Here is an 11,324-nt window from a genome sequence, read left to right as displayed (position 1 = left end):
TAATTAATTTTACTTTCTTTTATTAAAATTGATTCTGAATGATTAAAAGAAATTTCAAAGTGATATTAAAAACAACACAATATTATTTTAAGAGATTCGTAACTACTTTCAAACATGGTCATATTTTCAGGAGCCGTCAATTAAAAGTAAATTCTAGTTAACAACATGCTTTTCCCAAGTTTTTTTTAGAATAGGTGATATTATTATACAACAATAAGGGGATCCCACAGCCCGGGATCAAGGCATCAAAGCAACAAAACACAAGCAAAGACGGGGCAACAAAACCAAAACAAAGCCAACAGGATAAGACCAGAACAAACCCAACACAAAAATGCAAACATGCAAACCACCAAGGAGAAAGGCAGAGAAAAGAACCCAAAACCCCATAAACCAGGGGGCTACAGCGAAATAGAGAACAACGTGAAGTTCAAAAAGAAAAAACATCCGTACACACACTAGATAAGACCAAGAAGGTCAACCCGCCAGGAAGTAGCACGAGCACGAACCGTAGAGACCATAAGGTGAACTAGAGCAGACATCGACCTCAGTTGACCTCCATGCAGCTGCCGATTACGCTCCTGCCAGATGTAGTATATGGAAGCATACCAGAAAACACGGAACAACTTACTACGTACCTCCTTATCCAACCCCACTCGGCACAACCAACTCAATTCTACGTCCCAACCAGCCACCCGATGCGTCGAACCCAACTGACGCAACATACTAGACCACATCTCTCTCCCAAACCCACACTCAAAAAATAAATGATCCCGCGACTCCTCACCTCCCCCACACAGAAGACATCCACCTCTAACAACACACCCCAACTTCTCAACCAATTCTGCGTACTCAACCTGTCCCTCACCGCTAACCATGCACAGAAGGAGTGACGTGGAATACCACCCCCCGCCCACAAAATACCAGCCCAAGACACCCTAGGACGATGAGGACACATACTCTCCCAAGCACTAGCGATAGAAAATCGACCACTAGCATCCGACACCCAAACCCAATAATCCTCCCCCCTCACCCTAGTCCCCACTGCCTAGATAAGACCCTAGATCTCAAGCAGCTCCCAAGACACTGTAGGCCACCTCCAACCTCCCCCACCATCCATGAACTTTGACAACCGCGCTTCCAAACTACTCCTTGCATCATGAACCACCGTAGACCCGTATGAATCCAAAATTGCGCCCCCCGACAGCCACAGACCCACCAAACAAAACAATACCGTCCATTGCCGATCATCAAACGAACCAAATGCTTGAATCTAAGAACAAAATATTTGCAAGCTGAATCTATCCATTTATGGACTGAAACAAGTTTCTCAATCTTGGAATATAATATGTGATACTGCAATTAATCTTATGGATTTGTTCAAAATGTTGATGAGCCTTGTGTTTACAAGAAAATCATCAACAGTTCAGTAGATTTCTTAGTCTTGCACATAGATGATATCCTATTCATTGAGAATGATGTCTACTGACTAATATACAACAGTGGCTAGCGACCCAATTTCAAATGAAAGATTTGGAAGAGGGACAGTTTTTTCTAGGTATCAGATCTTTACGGATCGAAAGAACAAATCGCTGGCCTTGTCTCAGGCATCATACATTGATAAGATGCTTATCAAGTATTTAATGCAAAACTCCAAGAGAGGCTTGCTATCCTTTCAGGCATGGAATTGCTCTGTCTAAGGAACAATGTCCTAAGACACCTCAATATATTGAAGAGATGAAACGGATCCCCCGATCGACTGTTGGTAGCTTGATGTATATGATGTTATATACTAGACCCGACATCTGCTATGCAATGGGGATACTCAGTAGATATCAATCGAATCCGGGATTAGATCACTGGACTACCATTAAAACTATCCTCGAGTATCTTCAGAGTACGAGGGACTACATGCTCGTGTATGGATCTAAGGATTTTATCCTTACAGGATACACAAACTCTAATTCTTAAATTGATAGAGATTCCAGGAAGTCCACTTCAGGATCAATGTTCACTCTTAATGGAGGAGTTGTAGTCTGAAGAAGCACCAAGCAAGGGTGCATTGCTGACTCCACCATGGAAGCAGAATATGTAACAACTTGTGGAGTGGCCAAGAAGGCTTTCTGACTCAGGAAATTCTTGACTGATCTAGAAGTAGTTCCAAACATGTCAAAGTCCATCACCCTTTATTGTGATAATATTGGTGTTGTGGTCAATTCTAAGGAGCCTAGAAGTCACAAACACGGAAAACACATAGAGTGAAAGTATCACCTGATACGAGATATTGTGCATTGAGGGGATATGATCATCACGCAGATAGTTTTGACGCACAATATTGTTGATCCGTTTATAAAGGCCCTCACGGCTAAAATGTTTGAGGGCCACTTGGAGAATATAAGTCTAAGAGATAGGCCATATCTAGTCTAGGGCAAGTGGGAGATTTTGTATTGGGCCCATATTGTATGCCCTAATTTCTTGTTTTTGTGTACTTTTGTAATAGTTTGACTTTTATGATGTACACCCCACTAGCTTTAGGACAAGTGGAAGATGTTTGAGGTGATGCCTTAAATTTCATGGGTCTTATAATTTGTAATTGTACTGTGAAGGATCCAAATTAAAGAGAACCGTGAGTGGAAGAAAGATCTTCCCAAATCCCATTTTTCATTGCATATAAATTTTACATTAAATCAAGAATAAGATCTGCATTTACATAAATTACAACATGCTATATAATGAGGTTTTAGAAACCTTACCTTTGGAGACTTTTCTTCAAGAATCCATAGAAGATTACACGAACGCCTTGAAGAATTTTTTTCAAGAAAAACCTTGATCAAGAACGAGAACACAACTACAATGGTTTTCTCGGTATTCTCAGGTAAAGAACCCAGGAGTGGTGGGCTCTGACTATTTTGGAAAGAGGGAAATTTTAGTAGAGAAAAGGAAGTTTTGAAATTGTTCATTAACAAATCCAAAACTCAAGAACTCTTATGTCTCTTTTTTCCTCACTCTAAAAAACGATGAGCAGATTATGGAAGAAGGAGACTCTCTCCCGTCTTTCAAAAAACCAAATACCACAACCATCTACTTACATGGGTGGTGAGAAAAGAGGGGGAGAGAGTTGTAACTCCCTCCCTCATTTTTATTTAAAATAAAATAAAAATGATAACTAACTTATCATATTATTTATATATATATATATATATATCAAATATAACATATAACCTATAGATTTAATATTGTATCACATACAATATAACCTATAGTTTCTTTTCTCTCTAATATGGCATTTAATATAAATCACATTTATATTAAATTTAACAACTATGAATCTAATTCATATTAATAATATTTGAATCGTATTCAAATATTTGTATCCTCTCAATTAATCTATAATGTATCAAATACATTATAATAATTATATCACATATAATTAAATAACTTAATTATATCATATATATAATTAAACCCCTCTATTAATTTAAACAATTCAAATTAATCCAAAAATTGATTCTCATTTAATCCTATTGAGCTACCAAGGGGATCTCATGGACCTGTAGCTTGAAGCTCCACCAGTACATGAATAATTAATCAAACTCTTTAATTAAATCATTCACCATCTGTTAACTATCGGGCGCTCCACTAAAGACCGACAGCTGCACTATTCGCACTACAGATATATTTTTGTGTCCATTGGATATAACCAATCAACGATACGATGACCCTTCACAAACTGCTTGTAAGTACAATTAAGCCAAAATTATCGTTTTTCCCCTGTAGTTACATTTAGCTCCTCAAGTACCACTGATCCCTCTAATGAATAATAGATCATAGTCCAACTATGACTAGACTCCTCTCGGGCCAGGAGAGGGTGTGGCGCCACATTGTTCAAGCCCCAGAATTAGCCCTTAAGGGAGAAATTTATCTACTTACCCCGACCTCGAAGAAGGAGTGAATTCCTTCTTGTGTAGCTGTGTTCCCAATTCCTCAATCAAACGAATCCCCAAAATGGTAGGCTTGTTGAGTCAACGATTTGACCACTCTCACCCATACAAATCAAAGAACCGCCCTCATAGGCAGGAGTTCACAACTTACTCAGGATTCAGGTTATGTTACCTATGGTCATCCTGGTGAAATGTAAGTCTCTGTTATGAATGGTGTTATATAACAAGACTAAACATTTCATGGTTCGGTCTTATACAAACTTCTTTGTATAGAATATCCCCGCTCACATGTCTATGCATGAATGATCAAGATTAGATCATTTGTAGCACTTTACAACAATTGTAACACCTACAAAACGGGTCATACTCGTAGTGTCACTAGGATAAGATACCTAGTCTTATCCATCTACTATAGACCATTTAGATTATCACTTAAACATGATCCACCTGTATGTCTCTACATACATGTTTAAGTTACAAGATAACTTTGGATGTTAGTTTATTGGTTTGTTGTTAATGCAACAAAAATATGAAATAAAATATCATATATTTTATTAAGTAGACAATGAGTTTGTTCAATACATTTACAAACTATAGAACCCTACGAGATTTATGACATCAACCCCAACATACTGTACAAACAATTTATTTATCTAATAAAATCTAAGACATTTTATTTGACATTTAGTAGCATTAACCCACAAAAACTAACAAACTAAGATTTAAGGTTATATTATGTAACTCAAATATGTATGTGGAGACATACAGATGAATCATGTTTAAGTGATAACCTAAACGATCTGTAGTAGATGGATAAGGCTAGATACCTTATCCTTGTGGCACTATGAATACGACTCGTTTTGTAGTTATTATAATTGTTGTAAAGTGCTACAAATGATCTGATCCTAATCATTCATATAAAGATATGTGAGTAGGGGTGATCTATACAAAGAGTTTGTATAAGACCAGACCATGAAATGAATAGTCTCACTATATAACACCATTGATAGAAGAGACTTACATGGATGACCATAGGTGACTTAACCTGAATCCTGAGTGAGTTGTGAACTCCTGCCTATGAAGGCGACCCTTTGATTTGCATAAGTGAGAGCGGTCTGTATCGTTGACTCGATATGCCTTCCATTTTAGAGATTCGTTTGATTAGGGAGCTGAGAACACAACTTCACAAGAAGGAATTCACTCATTCCCTATTGTTAGAGAAAGTAGAGTAACTGCTCTCTTAAAGGTTGATTCCGGGGCTTAAACAATGTGGTGTCACACCCTCTCCTGGCCCGAGAAGGGTTTAGTCATAATTGGACTATGATTTATTGTTCATTAGAGGTTATAGTGATACTTAATGAAGAAAAATCATTGACGGTTTCACAACGGAAGCGGGGATCGATCCCTTTTTTTAGATTTCACATACTTTCAGAATTACAGAACATACAGAGAGATTATACATTAATAAACCCTAAATTTTACAGCAAGCAATTATAGGAAAATCGAGAAGAAATATTTACCTTTGAAGAACACTTTCTTCACGTATTCCCTCAAACGAATCTTGAACTCGAAATCTCAACTGGGCACTACCATAACTAGAACCTTATGTATTCTCTAGGGATGAGAATTGGCAGGACGTGTGGGCTATGCTGGAGTTTTGGAAGAAGGAAGAAGAGAGATTGAGAAGGAGGAGAAGAAGAAGTATCTTCTCTGTGTTTTTTTTTTCTTTTCTGTAGAGAGCTAAGGAGGAAGATGATCTGGTGAACTATTCAACCAAACCAACTCCCACTGCATGTTAAATGGCTGAGAGAAATTAGGGGAACTCCCTCCCTTTAATTAAATTAATAATAATAAATATATACATATATATAATAACAACCTTCCCATATATTATATCAAATGTAACACATAACCTATGGTTTTATATTGTATCAAATACAATATAACTTATAGTTTTACTTTCTCTCAACAATGCATGACATTTAATATAAATCATATTTATACTAAAATCAAGTGTATGAATTTCATCCATCTAATTAATATTTGAATCATATTCAAATATTTAATTTATCTCAACTATTTATGACATTTAATATAAATCATATTTACATTGAATTTAATTATATGAATCTCACTCATATAATTAGTATTTGAATTATATTCAAATTTCTCTCAAAATACTTTATATTATAATGTATCAAATACATTATATTAATAATATCACATATAATTAATTTAATTAATTATATCATATATAATTAATTCCCTCAATTCATCTGAACACTTCAAATTAATCCAAAATTAATTCTCAACTAAATCCCTGTTAAGCTACAGATGGGACCTTATAGACCTTGTATAATTAATTAAACTCTTTAATTAAATTACCCAACTTTCATTAACTGTCGGTCACTCCCCTAAAGACCGATAGCTGCACTCTTCGCATTACAGATATATTTCTGTGTCAATTGGATATAACCAATCAACAGTGCCATGATCCTTCACAATCGAGTTAATCTCTTTGCAAAAATCTTTTTCCTCTAAAAAATATTCTTCCTTCCTGTCTAAAAAATTACTCGAAGCCTATATACTCTCGTGATTCTCACCCTATATAGAATACCAAGTGTTCATTGGTTGTTGTCCTTTGGTGTGCTATGTTCCAAGGAGAATGTTGGGATCGTGACTGAAGGGGAATTAGTGAAGATTCTAGTATTCAAGAGTAAGTAATTTCAAACCTTAATTTCTCCTCTTGTTGTTCTTGTTTAAGCATGTTGTAATTTAGATGCATATCAATTGTTTCCGTCCTTTGAATTTTACGTTTTCTATATAAAAATAAAATTGGGCCACGATGCATGAGAAGTACAAGGGTAGGTTGTTGATAGTGACGTGCATTGATAACAACAACAATATATGTTGTTTTTTTAGCTCTTAATCTCAAATTAATTCATTTTAATTTATTTATTAATTAATGTTTTGATGATAAAAAATTTGATTTTTATTCACTAAAAATTTTTGTGTTATAAAGTATCCATCACATGGAGATCTGAATAACTATTCCAACGCAATTTGAATCACTGAAATTGGAGTTCAAACGAAAAGGAGATAGTCGAAACAAGCTTAACGAAAAATATCCAAAGTGATAACGTGACAATTTTTTTTAATCAATTGGACCCAATTAGAAAATGATATATGGATTATTAGAAGAATGACAAAGGGTTAGGTTTTGTTTATTCTTTGGTTTAAAAAAAGAAAGTGGATTTTAAACATATATAAATTTTTATATACTTGTTTGCGAGTGACGGTAAAAATGAAAATTCTTAAAAAAAGAAAAAGAAAAAGAAAAAAAAGTGTAAAAACTACTCAAGTACGGTGATGGTAACAATCAAACCGCTAAACTTTCAATTACAAAAATTAAACCCTCGGACTTAATTTTTGGGTGCTAGTGAGCGGCTCAACCGACTTAATTGCAAATTAAGCACTCAGACTTAATTACAAAAACCGCTAAAATTTCGATTTGGATGGATTGAGATTGAATTTCTTCACTCTTATCGACTCCGACAGCTTTAGAAACATTAATCTCTCTCTGACGGCAGCAACTGCCAAGATTTTGGGTGCTAGTGAGCAACTCAACCGGATGTTTCGCCGAGAATTCGACATTCTCGTCGGAATATATTGTACGCTTCGTTGGCTATCGATATTGGGATGAACGAGGTGATAGTAAAAAAGAGAATGCCAGTGATTGAAGGGAAAAGTTTGACCAGGGATTGAGAGGTAGAAGCTAAAGAGAGGGGTCTCATTTTTATTTTATGAAAGTTTGAGGATTGGGTTTAATTTTTGCCCTCCAAAGTTCGAATGTTAATTTGTTATTACCAATACTTTAGGGGTAATTTTCGTAAGTTAATTTATATTTTATGTATATATATTTTAATTTTAATCTCAATCATTTAATTTTTTTTTACTAAGATCTAAAGGCTGAAATTAAATTTTGATGGCATCAATTTCTCTCTCTTTTTAAACTCTTAATCTTCTCTATAATTCACTAAGATTCTCTTGTTGCTCTTTCGATCTTCAATTTTCTAAAATTGATTTGAATGATTTGAAAAATAAAAATGATAAATTTAAATTTTATTCTTTGGAATTGAAGGATGAAATTGCTTATTCAAAAAATAAATTTCTTGATTTGAAAACTAACATATAACATTAGAAAAAGAGAAAATTTCTTTTGTTAAACGCGCAAGTGCATGCGTCGAGTAATAATATAATTTAAAACGATTAAGAGACCAAGTATCATCCTTTGGAAAATTGGTTTTCAATTCTTTTAACTACTCAGGGAATCTTCAAATTTTATTTAGGGGAACGAATTGTGATGAAGCTAATCTACTTTAATCTTAAAAAGCAATAAATGATAAACAATCGGGGAGAAGCTAAAGAAAGACACATCCTAAGTCAATGACTATATTAATGGATTAACATATAAAATAGAGTTTTTATAATATTAATATATAAAAGATTCTATTTCACAAAAGAAACATCACCCACTTAATTAACAATCCCAACATACGTTTCAAAAACGTGAACAGACTAATCTTATAATTTAATCAAGGATATATTAAAAATACATGCATTAGAATAGAATAATATATTAAAAATACATGCATTAGTATAGGTTTGGCTTTAGAAAAATCAGGTTTTGGTATGGTTACTATTGTTATACTTTTTGATATGATGTTTTATTAAATTAGTATATTAGTTTTGCATCAATTTTTTGGTCAAAACTTGACTTGAACGTGCCTGTACTTATACCCCTACTTGTAGATTAATGCCATAGGATGTGCATAATAAGGATGGAGTTTAATGGGACAAGAAATTATCAAATGAAGTTGGATGCTCATATTTTATTAGTGGATTCTGTTAGAAACAATAAATTGATTTAGGGGCTGTTTAAGGTGCTGAGATGATATAGGATGTGAGGAGTTTTGATGTCTGGGGAGTTCTGATCAAGTATATGATCGAATATGTTCAAGCATCGAGATGATATACGTTACACGGAAGGAAAATGACGGTGAGATATAAAACACGTTCCAAAAATGGGCCCACAAACAATTAAAATCGGCGAGATAGGATAATGAGCCTCCAAACACTGAGATGATATAGGATGTGGGGATATACCATTTCATGTTGGACCCCCAAACAACCCCTTAATGACTCTAACATGGAGCATCCAAGTACAAACATATTGTACTAACTCTATTTTACATTAATCCCATCAAATAATTTATCAAATGGGACCTTCCTAATATTGTCACTTGATATGCTACTGGTCTTGTTAAGTAAAATTTAGTGATACATATAGAACTTCAAAAGTTACCATAATTATGCAACAGTTGCAACTGAAAACCCCTCTATATATTTAGATGAATGAAGATGATGATAGTACAAACTATTATTTGCAAGTATGACATGTTAGGAAAATTTCATCAAGCAAGTTGACACTTTTGGGCTTTTTGCAAAGTGCTATCTATTGGAAACGAAGTAGGCCCTCACAATACAACTCAATAGATAAGAGAAGAAGATTGTTCTCTTACTCATACAAGATTGGAGAAACTAGAACTTGAATATTACTTTATTTTCTTGGTTTGCTTACAAATCACAAATCCTACACATATTTATACTAGTAGGAAAATGCATCAAAAGACATCAACGATAAATGCAGATACATGTGACATTTCACCAATACACGAACATTCATCAATGTACCTTGTAATTCATGTATTCAACTATTCCTTGAATCTCAACTATTCATGTATCTAATTAAATGTAATTCATGCGCCTTAAATATAAGTCTAGATTAATTCTATCACTACCGGTGTCCATCCGAGGGCCTAGCAATGTCCCATCATTGAATTTTCTCCATCTACTATATAAATATATAAGGCATACACAGAGAGCAACAAACTTCCTCTCCCCCACCCTTGTGATATGCATATTAATCAGTCAAATCTTGTCATATTTCTCAATATGATGTTTGTTTCATTGTTATTATTATATCTTAGAGCAAATATGTGAAATTGGAGTTCTTCATCCATTTAGCTAAGCTATGCCCATTTTCACATTAAGAAAAAACATATGTTATTGACTTCCACTGATCAGTCAATTATTTTGTATACAGCTACTAGCTAATCTTGATAAAAACAATTTTGACATATAATCATGCATAAATAGGGACCCTGTTTGCTGTTTCATAATGTATTAGGACAGAAATTTTCTGGGGAAAATGAGCTGAATGAAATAACCCACATTTTTAATTAATAGTCTATTTATTTTATGAACTCTAATATTGATAAATTCTATTGTTTGATAAGTTTTATTAGCTATATAGTCTCTCGTTAATAGATTTCGGGTGTTGGATTTGAATTTTACTATATTTGCTATATTTGCAATTGCACCTAAAATAAAATGGATTTTCTTTCTTTTTTTTTTTACATGAATAGCGTAATTGACTATTATTTATACAAAAATTACTTTTCCAGTCCTCAACCAAAAAGATGCATAGAAGTTTTTCATGGTTATGAACTTTAAAAAATTACCTCTTTTTAAAACCTATAGAACTAAGTAAAGATTTTCTAAAAATCTGAAAATAGTTCTCCTCATAAATGAAATCAACAAAAAATTTTGAAAAAGAAAATAATGTATTTTTTATATTTACATCACAATATTTGAATTTTCTATAAATAAACCAGAATATATTTAATAAATGCATGAATAAGATAATGGTACACGGTATCATTTGCATATTTATAATTTTTAATATATTTATAAACACATTAAAAAATAAACTATGATATATGTGATATATATTTTATATTTTTCAATATATTCGACATACTTGATATCACAATAGAGAAGCGATCAATTTTAACGAAATCTCTGCAAAGAAGGAAATATTAATTTAAAATATCCTACTTTAAATGAATATCGACCCAAATTAATAAATAATAATAACAAAGTCAAAATTTAAAAACGGTGTTAATAAAGAAATAAAATTTTAGAATGAGGATGAAAAGATTAAATTTGTCCACAATTAAAGCTACAAACTCTTAACAAACTAATTCAAAATTTATGAAATTTATGAAATATATGACATAAAGAAAATTTTGTGTAAAAATATGAAACGAAGAAAAGATTACACACAGTGTGTGTGATTATAAAATAAATAGTCTAAAATAGCCAACATGAGCGGTTAATGCACTGAATATCTGCCAAATTGAAACCAGCTAAGATATTATGTTTTTGACAAAAATGTTACAAGTGGACTTCGATGAACTATGTCTTAGAAAAAAAGGGAAAGGAAAATTATTTTTTTCCCCTAGATTTTAAGTTTAGTTTTTA

The 11,324-nt window shown here is 33.2% G+C and overlaps 1 protein-coding gene across 1 annotated transcript; it reads right to left on the bottom strand.

Moving 5' to 3' along the window:
* Positions 1 to 455: 455 nt before the first annotated feature.
* Positions 456 to 875, bottom strand: LOC150034045 (uncharacterized). The gene is made up of 2 exons (XM_090317196.1): positions 636 to 875; positions 456 to 578 (listed from the first exon to the last, which is right to left on the bottom strand). The coding sequence occupies exons 1-2, from the start codon at positions 873 to 875 to the stop codon at positions 456 to 458; spliced, it is 363 nt and encodes a 120-aa protein (XP_090173322.1).
* Positions 876 to 11,324: the final 10,449 nt, after the last annotated feature.

The sequence above is a fragment of the Benincasa hispida genome, chromosome 9, assembly GCF_027475165.1.
Source record: "Benincasa hispida cultivar pf3 chromosome 9, pf3_genome.v1.1, whole genome shotgun sequence".
In the NCBI taxonomy this organism is placed as follows: Eukaryota; Viridiplantae; Streptophyta; class Magnoliopsida; order Cucurbitales; family Cucurbitaceae; genus Benincasa; species Benincasa hispida.
This window is presented reverse-complemented; position numbering and strand designations above follow the sequence as displayed.